Source organism: Lupinus angustifolius, unplaced genomic scaffold, assembly GCF_001865875.1.
Source record: "Lupinus angustifolius cultivar Tanjil unplaced genomic scaffold, LupAngTanjil_v1.0 Scaffold_32_29, whole genome shotgun sequence".
In the NCBI taxonomy this organism is placed as follows: Eukaryota; Viridiplantae; Streptophyta; class Magnoliopsida; order Fabales; family Fabaceae; genus Lupinus; species Lupinus angustifolius.
In genome coordinates this window covers 1-14,868 of record NW_017720674.1, presented here as the reverse complement: position 1 = coordinate 14,868, position 14,868 = coordinate 1, and the positions used below count along the sequence as shown (strand labels likewise).

At 32.3% G+C, this 14,868-nt stretch overlaps 1 protein-coding gene across 1 annotated transcript; it reads left to right on the top strand.

Moving 5' to 3' along the window:
* Positions 1-2,132: 2,132 nt before the first annotated feature.
* On the top strand, positions 2,133-4,395 carry LOC109338615 (peroxidase 44-like). The gene is made up of 2 exons (XM_019575890.1): positions 2,133-2,415; positions 3,515-4,395. Exons 1-2 carry the CDS (start codon positions 2,224-2,226, stop codon positions 4,250-4,252), a joined length of 930 nt encoding a protein of 309 aa, XP_019431435.1. The 5' UTR covers positions 2,133-2,223; the 3' UTR covers positions 4,253-4,395.
* The last annotated feature ends 10,473 nt before the right edge of the window (positions 4,396-14,868 follow it).

Sequence of the window (14,868 nt, the reverse complement as noted above, 5' to 3'; positions counted from 1 at the left end):
TTATATAGATAAACAATGGATACGCACAAGTTAATCCATATCTTTAAAAATCCACTCATTTGGTCGAATTCTGAAACATTATGTGTGAACACTCCCGCTCAAACCACAATAGTTGTGCTCTTCCTTTTATAAAAAAAAGTATACAAACTTGCATATTATATATATATATATATAGATAGATAGATAGAGATAAGGGTTTCTTAACATGAGTTCACTCCAGTTTTTAAAGGTACATATTAACAAAGTTTAACTTTTTTTATTTTTTTAGTATTATCAAGTTTATCCTTCATTTTATAGGTAAGGAACTAATCCTTTTTTATACACAAAAACTTATCACTATTACTCACTTCATTGCTTAATCCAACTAATTAAAGTGGACAAAATAACTTTCATTGCTTAATACAACTAAAGTATCCTATTCAATGTTAATGATATTTTGTCTATTTTTTTGTTACGCTCTAGATAATTAAGGAGGCATTGGTATAGTAATGTAATTTTTAAATAAATCCCAAGTATTGTATTTGTTTAAAGGTTAAAACTTTAATTTCTGATAATAATACATGTTGGGAGGATCAACCATGTACTCTAAAAGAGATTAATATCTTATACTAGAAAATCATTGATATATATATATATATATATATATATATATATATATATATATATATATATATATATGTGGTGAAAAATCATTTTCAATTAGAAAGATACAAAATGGTAACGTGTTTAAACTAGAGAAATGTGTCAACTTAATTACAGCGGGGTGTGTGAAATAATAACTGAATCTGGACCTTTAATATTTGATCATAGTAATCACATGCAAGGCAAATGAAATCGAAATTGCTTAGTATATATTCTGTACACGCATACAAGTATGGGACTCGTATGCAACTGCAATCAAACTATCAATGTATGTCTAATAATATCTGACAGTAATCTGGCAGATATGTAATTTCATGTCAAGTTTATAACACCCGTGAGCGACTTTTTATTATTTATTTATCTTTTAGGCAATTTTTTATATTCAGAAGAGTTAAACTAATACTATAATTTTTCGCTAAAAGACTGTAATATTATTTCCTAATAATAACCTTGAAATAGGCAAACTCCTCTAATGACATTTGTTGGGAGGACAAACACACACTTAGATATTGATTAGTTCCTTACCCATAAGTTGAAGAGATACTTTTGGTAGTACCAAAAATTCTCAATAGGTCTGTGGTAATTACACTCAACACCCTTATTATCTTAGAAATCATATTAATCTCTCGTGTAGCTTATGTTATTAGACATGTAATTGTTATGTTAATGTAAATAAAACATCATGAGAATAAATATAAAAATGTAAGTGTAATTATCACTTTAGCTATCTGATATAAATTGAATATATTAATTTTATATAGAAATTAGCGTTCCTTTTCCTAATGTGGCCCCTGAAAATTAATATTTCTATGTCCACACCTACACATAGAAAACCACTTAGACACCTATATGAGGGAATTATGCAATCAAAAAATGTCACTTCATGATATCTTTTAGTTGTCTTTGATGACTTTGTTAAGATAAATAAATAGAGATAAAAAATGAATGAAATTAAAGATACAAATAATTTGAATACTTATAAAACATTATAAAAGATAAATAAATAGAGATAAAAAATGAATGAAATTAAAGATACAAATAATTTGAATACTTATAAAACATTATAAAAGATAAATAAATAGAGATAAAAAATGAATGAAATTAAAGATACAAATAATTTGAATACTTATAAAAAATTAAAAAAATATAAAATTTTCAATTAATGCTACTCTTATACAATGCTATACACGAAACACCCTATGCTATTTAGGTGCAAATGCATTAGTCAAAACCGCGTCATTATAATACCTATATGCCTTATCCTCATGAACTGCAAGTTGGCATTATAAAAGCATTAATTCATGTTTTGTTGTTATTCAAAAAACAAGAAATAATATATGTCATTATGTTTATTTGTAATTGATCTTTTAATGGCATGGAGCACCAAGGTTTATCCCCATATCCATTTCCTCCAAGAAGAATAAACAAAAAGTGCTATCACCACAGCTTTGACTTGTGAATCACTTTCGGTGTTCACATAAACCCCATATAAACGTTTCCAATCCTTAGTATTCCCACACTCAAACACACTCATAAAGCAAAGATAGATATCAAACAATATCATTACCCTATTTATTCAAAATGAAGTTCACTATTCTAACCTTCTTCTTTGTCCTTCCATTTGCATTAGGTGATATGAGGGTTGGATTCTATAGCTCTAGTTGCCCAAGAGCAGAAGATATTATACGCCAAGTTGTGCAGAGGCATTTCAACCAAGATAGATCCATTACTGGTGGATTGCTTCGTATGCACTTTCATGACTGCTTTGTCAGAGTAAGATCCTCATATACTACTCAATACATGTCTAAATCAAGTGTTTTATATTACTATTGTGATTACATTACATTTACTGTAATTTAGGAAAACATAAACAATAATACTAGTTTGAATTTTGATCTGACACCCACTCCTAAAAGCAAACACAAAATTCGTTTAATTTTTATCTGATTGGAGCATTTGCTATTTTAAAAAGGTTATGGTACTAAATAAATGATGTTTGTTGATAGAAAAAAAGCATTTCTCAAATGTGAATGAATAACATGTTAGAAATTGACAATTACATGTGTTTTAGTTGTGAGTTAGTGAGAGAGAATACGGGTACTCTATACCAAAAAAGCTGTTGGTATGTTTATATCAAATAAAATTACATGAAGTAAAAAGAATATTAGTTTTTTTTTATAACATTTTTAATTAAATGACATATTTTGATTATTCCGATACATAAATAAAGATATAAATAATGACAAGAGATCTTCATTCAATTGTGAGAGACATTTCCATTATGTTCACGAGATTAAATAAGAATCCAAACAATTTCATATGGTTTAACTTCCAACCAAAAATGTTTTAAATTGTGGTGATAGTTACATGTTTATTACAATTGTAGTTATGGGACTCCCAAAACTATAATATTACAACCATAATTATGACTATAGAATGCACAATTTAAAATAATGGTTTCAACAAGTGAGGGTGAGAGAATGGTTTCCGACCTACCCCTTTTTTAGCTAAGTTGTATAATGTCTTTGTAATAATTTTTTAGCATTACTCATTCTTAAGGAATAAGGAATGTATGCAGTGAGAAAAAAGGACAGGAAGTCAGCAATGATATTTTGTCATGCTCGAAACTAGAAATTTTGGATTCTTAGAAATAAAGTAATTTTTATCCAAGCTAAGTCTTGACAATGAAGTAGTCATAATTCCTATTTTTCAGATTGCACCATGACTATCTTTGTAATATGAGTTAGAGCACCACCTGGTGATTACTAAATTAATATAACATTGTTAATACTAAACAACATTACTCTTTTATATGTTTAAATTAATATAGCATTGAATATACTAAACAAAATTACTCATTGCATAATTCCAGGGTTGTGATGCGTCCATATTAATAGATTCAACAAATGGTAATGCCTCAGAAAAGACAGCAGGTCCAAACCAAACCGTAAGAGGTTATGAGATCATTGATAATATCAAAAGAACCTTAGAGCAAGTATGCCCTTCAACTGTTTCATGTGCAGATATCATAACCCTAGCCACTAGAGATGCAGTGGCCATGGCAGGAGGACCAAGATACAACATTGCCACCGGAAGGCGTGACGGATTAGTATCCAATGCTTTAGATACCGATATCCTTCCTGGACCAAACTCTCATGTTTCAGAAGCACTGAAAATTTTCATCTCAAAGGGCATGACATTGAATGAAATGGTTACCCTTTTGGGTGCACACACAGTTGGTTTTACTCATTGCAACTTTTTTAGTAATAGACTGAATGATACTAACTTGGATATTGATCTTGCTGCAAAGTTAAAGAAGACATGTGCTAAAAATAATCCCCCACCAGTGTTCTTGGATCAAAGCACCCCTTTTGTATTTGACAACCAGTTTTACAACCAAATTCTTTTGAAGAGAGGAGTGCTTTTGATTGACTCACAACTTGCTTTGGATCCATCTTCGAAAGGCTTGGTGTCAACTTTTGCAAGGAATGGTGATAATTTTCAGCAAAGATTCGCAGATGCTATGATAAAGATGGGGAACATTGGTGTTTTGGCTAATACTGATGGTGAGATTAGAAACAATTGCAGAGTTTTTAATAGACGTTCATAGAATAATTAAGAATTAACGTCTATTGCACAAATAGGATACGCACAATTGCAATTAAAAAGGGTGTCATTGGTTAATAAAGTGATTTTAATTAAGGGTTAGTAGCCCAATAATCTTTAATGTGGACAACTTTAGATTTTGGCTTATTTAATATTCTTTTTGTCTTTACATAGGATGTATTGGTTTTGCTAAATGCATTTCTGTCTCATTTCATTGATTGAAGAAGCCACCAAGGCTTTATATATAAGAAAGAAAAGTTAGATACCTTATGGTTGGTGAGAAATGATGTAATTTTTGGGGTAAGGAGTTTAGTGTCTCTAATATTTTGAACTCTATTAAGGTGAGGTCTTGGTTATAGTTTTCATATAGTTTGGATTGTAATTTATTCTCCTTTTTTAACTGGTGTGTTGACCCCTGTAATTATATAGTGGACAGCTTATAATCCTCTATTTTTTGGTTCCTAGTTGAAGCTATGGGTTAGTACCCTTTATGCTTTAATTCAACTTATTTACTTATAAAAAAAAAGATAGTCCATCAACCATTCTACACTATTGGAAGTTGAAACTAACATAACTAACAAATTCAGTTATGTAACTAACTGAACTTTCTTAATAGAAAGGAAAATTACAAAGTAGTTATCTTAGCTACACACTCTTTTCATGGGGTCATTAATACTCCACACTTAGACTTTTTATCCCATACTCCTCCAATATACCTTTCATGTTGAAGAGATATTTATAAATCCTAGCTTGCCAAAGGGATAAGAGAAAATAGAGGAATTTAATAATTTTATAAATAGATCAGTGGGTTGTTCAGAAGTGGGAATGGACAATAAATAAAAGAGGTTAGCTTGAAGCCTTTCTCTCTCAATATGACATTCAATTTCTATATGTTTGGTACGATCATTAAATACAGAAGTTGCTCCAATATATCGTGTTGAGTCATTGATACAATAGAGAAGAGACAACGTGATAAAAGAGATAGGAAAACTCTCTAGGAGATAAGATTTTATTTCACAAGAGGTGGATTTCGAGGAAATCTGAGTCGGTGAATTCTTTTATTTTAGGAGAAGAAGATGCATGATAGAAGAGACCTTGACCAAGAGTATTGGATCTTGATAAATCTTAAGACTTTAGCGAGGGATTGATGATGAGAATTAGTTGGGTTAGCTATAAATTGACTAAGTTGTTGTATAGTATAAGTGAGATTTGGCCTTGTGTTGGTCAAATAGAGAAGTCTTCACTATACCATATATCGTAATTAAAAACGGTCATTCAACAATGCAATTTTGAATGACGCTGTTGAAAACGAGGCGGAAGAACATGAACACATACTAAAGAAAGCGCTATCAATGTGAGTCACTTCAAAAGCGCATTCTTGACACTATGCTGTTGAACATCTATAACATTAGCGCTGACTTAAATGTTATATTTAACAATGTATTTGATAGAAAGCGTTGTTAATGTTAATCATTTCCACAACGCATAATTAACAAAAGTGCTATTCAAGATGACATAGTAACAACTCTTTTGTAATTATGCGTTGTTGATTTTATACGACTTTTTAAGTGTTAGAGATATTAATGGTTGAGTAGTTATGTGTCTCTTCGTTTGTTGAAATATTAAGGGTTGAGTGGTTATGTGTCTCTTCATTTGTTGAAATATTAATGGTTGAGTGGTTATGCATCTCTTCATTCGTTGAAATATTAATGGTTGCTCAACTATAAATATTGTGGTTCAATTCATGTTCTATTTCATTAGTAAGAGTATGTGTTTCTATATGAGTATGTTCATGAAGATAGGATGAAGAAAACACAAAGTAGCGAAAAAGAGAACAAACAACATATCTCAACAACTTGATGTGTTAAAAGTGTTAAAGTTGTGTTTCTGTTTCAGAATCATGTCAAAGAGGTCTTTAACATCTTTTGATTATTTGGCAAAATGACCCATATATCAGAAGGAAAGTAACTATTATATAAGATTTGCATGAGATGAAGATTTAATGTGCATATTATTTAGTTCATTAATTTCTCTTAGTCGATCAGGTCATTAATTTCCTTTATTGAAATCTTGTCAAGGAGGTCTTTAACGTCTTTTGATTCGACAAAATGACACAGATTTCAGAAGGAAAGTGGTTGTTATAGGCGAGTGTAAAGGTGGTAACCCTTATCCTGGGAACTCTTGCTAAATTAGATTTTGATCCTTTTTTACTATTTTCATAATTATTCTTATCAATTGTTCAATTGTTCTAAATTCACTTTTAATTCCTATTTGAGTTAAAGATAAATTAATTGTTATAGTTAAAGGAGTTTTCCAGTACTCGCGGGATCAATATTTTATTACTTGACGACGTAATCGTCCACTTGCGATTTGCCTTATCAAGTTTTTGGCGCCGCTGCCGAGGACTGTGTCAATTTTTTTTTAATTCATTGCTTTACTCTAGTGTATTACGCGTTTTCCTTTTTCTTGGTACCTCAACAGGTTGACCATTTGGTTTATGCAAAGTTTTAATTAGTACTTAGAGTCAGAAAGGACTTTCCGTAGAAGAAGAAGGCAACAAAGAGAAAGACATGCGCGTATACAAACATTGGCTGAACAAGATGAAAAACCACTTCGCGACTATGCAGCCCCTAATGCTCGTAGTTCACATCCTGGAAGAATCCGTCCAGCTATTGAGGCAGAGAACTTTTATTTGCCATCTACTTTCATCCAAATGATGATGCAAAACCAATTTGGAGGAGGAGCTCATGAAGATCCGAATGCCCATATTGATCAGTTCTTGGAATTTTGTGAGACGGTGAGGATTCATGGGGCTTCAGAAGATGCCATTCATCTTCAAATGTTTCCATATTCCCTTAGAGATATAGCTAATATGTGGCTAAGGAATCAAAATGTTGAAATTCAAGCAACATGATGAACTTTAGAGGAGGCGTTTCTCAACAAATACTTTCCTCCTTCCAAAACTGTGCACTGTAGGTACCTCATCTAGAACTTCAATGAAAAGGATGGAGAGTCAATTGTTGAAGCTTGGGAAAGATTAAATAAGTTGACTGAAGCTTGCCCTTATCTTGGCATTCCACCATGGATGCTAGTTCAAAACTTCTACAGTGGGCTAGACTTTCCATCACAACAACTGTTGGACTCTTCTTTATGTGCAAAGGAATTGATGTTGCTTCAAAGATCAGAGAATGTAGTTTCCAATCATCATCAATGGGAAAATGAGAGGAGACATCATCCAGGAAGAGACTCTAGTGCATAATATTCAGGCAATCAGATGGAGAAGGTAGTTTCCACGTTGGAGAACCTTTCTCAAAGATTTGGAAAGCTAGAAAAGTATCATGCTAATGCTATTGGGTCTACTGCAACATGTGAGGGGTGTGGGACAAAAGGACATGAGTGGGTTGAATGAAAACAATTCATTGGACCTGTACATGGAGCTTTGGCCAATGAACAACCTGAATCATGCAATTACTATGACAACAAGAAAAGCAATGGATAAAAATTCAACCAACCATACAGGCAAAGCAATCCCAACCTTTCCTAGAGGTGCAACAACACTTTAAATCATCAACATCAGGATGGACAAGGTAATAGGAAACCAACAACATGGTTTTCAAAGGTACAATCTTCTCCTATTGATCCCACTCTCATAAGAATAATAGAAGGTCAAGAAAAATTACGTATTAACCTTAATAAATTTCAAGAGGAACAAATCATGATTAATAATTTTTTTGCAAATATGTTAAGTGATTTGAATTCTAAAATAGAAAACCTAGCCATCCATGGAAAAATGTTAGAAACACAAATTGCCCAACAAGCCAGCAACTTTAATAGGCAAATAGGGATATTTTCAGGACATCCAGAGAAAAATTCAAATAATGAACATTGTAAGGCTATCCGATTAAGGAGTGAGAAGGAACTCAATGATGTTGCACAAATTGAGAATGATATACAAGTGGAAGAGAAACATACGAAGACACAACTCCCTGAAGAGGAACAAAATTCTAAAAATGTGTCTAAGTATGTAACTCCACCACCATATGTACCACCAATTCATTTTCCCTAGAGAATTGCAAAAGCGAAGTTAGAAAAGAAATATGGGAAGCTCTTAGATATCCTTAAGAAATTATATATCGAACTGCCCTTCAGTGAGACACTACAATAGATGTCTGCGTACATGAAATTTCTTAAGGATATTATATCTAAAAAGAAAAGACTAGAGGATTATGAAACAATTGCTTTAACTGGGGAGTGTAGTGCTTTAATTCAAAATAAATTGCCTCCAAAACTAAAAAATCCTGGTAGTTTCTCTATCCCTTGCTTAATTGGTAGCACTAATTTTGACTGTGCTTTATATGACTTAGGGGCAAGTGTGAGCCTCATGCCTTTATCCATGTGTAAAAAATTGGACATGGGTGAACTAAAACCTACTACTATATCACTTGAATTAGCGGATAGGTCAGTTAAATTCCCTATAGGCATCTTGGAGGATGTTCCTACCAAAGTTGGAAAGTTTTACATTCCAACGTATTTTGTAATACTAGAGATGAAAGAAGATGCACAAATTCCAATCATACTAGGTAGACCACTTTTGTCTGCCTCTAGTACTATAACTGATGTTAAAATGGAAAACTTTCCTTAAGTATAGGGGATAAAAAGGTCGAGTTTGATATTGCTAAATCTATTAAACAACCTTATCTTGAGGAATTGTGTTGCAGGATTGATATGTTGAACCAAGTAGTGAAGGAGGAAGTGCCTAAAGTGAAATATGAGAATATCTTGGAGAGAAACATGTTGGAAGGTGACACTTCAAACTTTGATGAGAAAGTAGCTTATGGAAGTGAATCTATAAATGCAAGCTCAACATTCCCCTACAACTTGCATGAGGAGGGCTTGAGGGTCATACATAAATCTGATAATTGGGAGAAAGGGAAAACACCTAAAATGAAGGTAAAAGCACTCCCTCCACCATCTGGTATGAGTTCATGGGATTCTATGTAATACGCATGGATCAACCGTCAAGCTAATGACATTAAATTAGCGCTTCGTGGGAGGCAACCCACGCTAGAGGTACATTTTTTAATTCATTAATTTTAGTGTTTTAGTGTCAGCTTTAGTGATTCCCTGAGTTTAGAGCCTTTATAAAGGGATGTATGTAGTGTCAGCCACAAAAAAAAATCATAAACTCTAAAAAATAAAAGTAAAAAAAAAATTACATGAAAAAATGCTAACATGACAATTCTTGTTAGCTGCCTCATTCAAATAGGATATTTGAACCTAATCCATGTGGGACATATGGGCCATTTGGGACCTTTTTCTTTTATTTTGCAGGTACTTCCACTATACCCAATGAAGTCAACCACTTATAATTGGCACATGAGTGAAGGACACTTCCTACCTAACTCGTGAGTTTTTTTTTCTCTTATTGTTTAGATTTTTACATTGAGGATAATGTAAATTTATAAGCTTGAGGGAGTTTTGCATTTAGATAGTTCATTCATGTCATATAATACCATATATATTTAAAATTGTTTAGGTTGAATATTCATATTATCATGCATTTTCATATGTTTCATATATCATATATCTTCTGCTTGGTTCTATCTGTTGTCTATCTGCTTTAAATGAAAAAGTATGCATGAATGATAATTGTTGATCTGTGACCCCCATTAAAGAAAAAAATTGTGGATAAAATAATAACATGAAAGACATTAGATTTGACAATTGTGAATTAAATTTGATTAAATAAAGGTCTTTGTTTCATAACTTCTACTAAATGTACCAAATGTGAGAAACGTGGATCAAACACAAAAAAGGTTCTGATTTGAATTGACAATTGCGTAAAACCCTTTTTTTCTTTCACGAGTGCATAATTTTCTATGATTGTACATTCTAGAACTTTATTTGTGACCATTTCAAGAATCAAGTCTGTCTGTATGCATTAAAATGATAGAGGCAATTAAGACTTTATCTTTTGACCATCAACTACTTGCTATAAATATTGAAAACTCATTAGTGGCCCACTTTTGAGCCTGAACTTTAATGATTTTTCATAGATACTCAAATGACGGTTTGAGGTAATTTATGATGTTTGGTTGATGCAATGAGAAAAGTGAAAAGGTCATGTGTGATTAAAGAATCCATAAAAAGGTAAATAAGAAAATAAATAAATAAATTTCATCCCTTCTCTTTTGGAAAATCTCAAAAAATAAATAAACAAATAAAAAAGAAGAAATACAAAGTATAATAAAAGAGAAGAGACTGGAAAAAAGTGTGTTATAAGGAGAAATGTTGATTGAAAAAAAATCATATGATAAAGTAATACCTATTAAGAGAATCTCAATGCTTCAATCAGATGTCTAAAAAGTTTAAATATTTCGGGAAACATTTGTAAGCCTTCTGAATTATTCTTTCTTTGACTATCTCATCTTAAATCATTCACCTTGACCTCATTACAATCAATTAAAGACCTTTTGATTTTTGCATGCATTCAAATACAGTCAATGGCGATTTGGTCTATAATTAAGCCTATGGTAATTTACTTTCATGAAAATTTCTGAGCGAAACACTATGACATTTAAATCACATGTGAGTGATGAGAGAAGAGTGACCCTAATTCATGCAGTTGTTATGACTCAAAGGCTTAGCTTAAATTAAATTTGTTTACGATTCTCTTGTCGTAATGTCTGGTTTGTTTCAAAACTAACATGAGATTACTTATTATTTTGGGTTATGGTTTCTATATCATCATTCATACATGATTATTATTTTGAGGACAAGCAAAAGATAAGCTTGAGGGGATTTGATGAGTGTGAAATTATGCTACATTTGCACTGCATTTAACTTGCATTTTAGGACATAATTAGGACTTTGGGATTGTTTTTAGCTTTTATTTCTCTATGTTCGGGTTGAGCGGTTCTTTTTGGCTATGTTGTACAGTTTGGATGGATTAAAGCCAAAAAGAGTAGAGATTGAGTGCAAGAAGATGGAATTCAGGGTTGAGGCTATGCGAAGACTAATTGAAGGGCCAAAAGAAGCCACATATATTATATTATATTTCTATTTTTTAGATTTGTTTTGTTGGGCTTAGCCCAATATTTTGTAATTAGGATAAATGACGGTTCTCTCTCAAGGATAAAAACACTTTACACTTTACATTACAATTCTCTAATTTAAAATTTGGTATTCTCTTCTCCATCATGAGTGAGTAATTCTCATTTTTTCTAGGATTGGGGCTATGCCCTTTTACATTCAATAAATACTTGTTCTTACTTCTATTTCATCGAGTGTTGTGATTTGAATCATTAAACTGAGTTTTATTTGTGTGAGTTGTCTGGCCAACAAATTATATCGCATAGATACATTAGGGAAAGACCGAGAGGTGAACCCAACTATCTGACCATTCAGTTTTTCAAACTAGAATCCTAATTCACGAGAGTAGTATTAGGATTCTCGGGGGTTTCTAGAATTCACCTTGGGTTTCTACGAAGCGATTTGATAAAAAGATCCAAGTAAAGGATTTGATTGATAACCGTACCATGAGAGTAGGTGCGACATCAATTGAGTACACGTGTTGGAGCCCGAGAGAGGATGCCACATATCAAAAAGAAATTCACCCTCATAACTTAAACTTCATGAAAAGGAGTAAAACAAGGATTTGCGAGTGTAAAGGTGGTAACCCTTATCCTGTGAACTCTTCCTAAATTAGATTTCAATCCTTTTTTACTATTTTCATAATTTTCTTGTCAATTGTTTAATTTTTCTAAACTCACTTTTCATTTCTATTTGAGTTAAGGATAAATTAATTGTTATAATTAAATGAGTTTTCCAGTCCTCGTGGGATCGATATTTTATTACTTAATGACATAATCGCCTACTTGCGATTTTCCTTAAAATGAGTTTAGTTTAACAGTGTATAATTAAGATAGCGCTATCAAATAGATTCTATCCAACAACACATAGTTGAGATAGCGCTATCAATTAGATTCTATGCAATAGCGCATCATCGAGGAAGCGATGTTGATGTGTTCATGAAAATGAGTAGTAAAAAACTAGATTCACAACAACAGCATAACCCTTAAGAAGCATTGTTGAAGAGATCAATACAACAGCGCTACTGTTAATATATGTTGTTGAAGAGATCAATACAATAGCGCTACCGTTAATATATGTTGTTGAAGAGGTCTTATTAACAATGTTATCTGCAGAAAGCGTCGTTGAATTGTTACTACTGTTTAAATATATAAAAGATGAATCAGTTCCCTCTATGCTCTCAAACTTAATCGAAAAGAAATCATCATACTCTCAACAAACCCTCATACTCTCACAAACCCTCATACTCTCATAAACCCTCATACTCTCAGAAATCTCAAAAAACTTTATCAATGGCTTCCCAAAGTGGCGATCATGGTTCTCACATTGGTGACGAAGCTACACCAACTCCACATGACTTCCATGAAGAATGTCATTCAGGCAAGAAGTAAGGATGTGAAGATAAAAGTTCAATGGAACTCAAAAGGCCAACCATTAAACTGGAAGGATGGCAACTCATTGGTAAGCTGCATTGGGTTTGTGGTTAGGCAGAATGTGAAGTTGACATTCAACAAATGGACTGATGTAGGGAATATCATGAAGGAGCGTATTTGGAATGAAATAATAGTAAGTTTATTTTTCAGTTTTTGTGTTTTCATGTAATGTACATATATGCTTTCATGCAATGTACGTATATGCATATATATTTTTCAGTTTTTGTGTTTTATTTTAGTCAACTTTTGATTTTGGTGAGAAGCATAAGGATTATATCCTTAAATCGGCTGGCAAGGCTCTCCGACAATTCCAAACTGATGTCAAAAAATTACTCAGAGATGTTGATGGCAATGTCCATCTAAAACCTCCAAAGAAATATGCAAATGTCGTTGAAGAAGAGGATTGTAAGACTTTTATCACCCTACGTACACAAGACGAGTCGTTCATAGTAAAATCACATTCTTTATTGACTTTATTCTTATATATGCTTTTGTATATTCATATATATTATTGTTGATATTAATTTTGTTTGTTTTTTCCGAAATTAAGTAATGAAAACCACAAGAGGGCATGGAAGAAAAAATTATAAGTATTATAAGTATGGAGAAATTGAGGAAATTTTTTTAAGTTTTGTTAATTTGTAAGTAAGTTATTAGTTATATTTTGTATGCATATATATATATATATATATAAATACATTATTATTGGTTATGTTTTGGCAGTTGGAGAACAAAAGCGATACATGTATGACTCCACATGGAGTAGAACTCGATGTTCTATGGGTGGATGCCATTAAGAAGCGGCAAGACGTGTTGTAAGTGCTCATTTTTAATTATACTTAACTTCCATACTTTAATTATCAAAATGTGATTAATTAACATTATGTTTTTTTCTTGATTTGTCAGGTTGCCCTAAAAGAAAAGGAGGCACAACCGGATAGTCACATAATACTTGATAAGGTACTAGGACTGTCTCTACCCTGTCCGTATCTAGGGATGGCAATAGGGTGGAACGGGCACGGGTAATACTTTCTCGTATCCATACCCACACTATTTACGGGTACCCACATGGATAACGAGTATTTGCTGGTACCATACATGTTTTTAAGTTTCAATATATATATTTATATATTTTATTACAATTAATACATATAAATTAATTGTTACATGAATAATAAAATTTATATATATGTTAAATTTATCATATATTTCAATCACTAAAATTTATTATAACATAATACAAAAATATATAATATATAATTATAAAATAATAATAAAAATGTAATATATATATAATTAATTAATTAAAATATAAATTTATAAATATGTGGGTGACTTCGGGGCAGGTATCATAATACCCACTTCCACCCATAAACTATTTTTACGGGTACCCATTGCAGATATTTTAGCGGGTACCCATAGAGCAGGTATTTTTGTCATCCTTAGTCGTATTTGAGGTGCAGGATTTGGGGTTAGCCAGCGAACATTTCTACCTCATCCAAAGCGTGCAACCAAAGCCCAAATGAACCAGGTTCAAAATCAATTGGATGGCCTCATGCAACGGTTCAACGAATTTGAGCAATCAATGTAGGTGAAGGAAGTTGAGTGGCAACGACTAGCTAGTGTTGTTGGTACTGTTCCTTCAACCATCAATGAGAGTTGCACACTTGCACCTTACAACATTTACATTTTGATCTCATTCATGAGATAAATTAGTTAACTTATTTTAATTTATTTGCCATTTAGTTTATAGTCGTAAACTAATTATATGTTTTATCTAACATACATGGAATCAGTTCTTGCAAACTTTTCCTACATACCCCAACTAGCCGAGTAGTGGGTGTTGAGAAAGTACACAAGTCAGTCGATGCTATGCTGCATAATGCACATATCTCACGCCATCATGTGATGGTCTCGATTTATGTTTCAATCAATGATGATGTGTTGCTGCAAATTCCTCTCGATGAGGATATCTTCACGGTTGGAGGGGCTATAGACACTTTTTTGGCTTGGTCAGTAGACCTTGTACAAGTAATTCCTTCTAAGGTATGATTTTTCACCTTATGCTCACTCATATTATATATATATATATATA

Bases quoted from the DNA above. Each gene is read 5' to 3' on its own strand.
- LOC109338615 (XM_019575890.1), top strand. From the start codon at position 2,224: ATGAAGTTCACTATTCTAACCTTCTTCTTTGTCCTTCCATTTGCATTA. The intron at 2,416-3,514 runs GTAAGATCCTCA...GCATAATTCCAG, and splicing joins TTCATGACTGCTTTGTCAGA to GGTTGTGATGCGTCCATATT.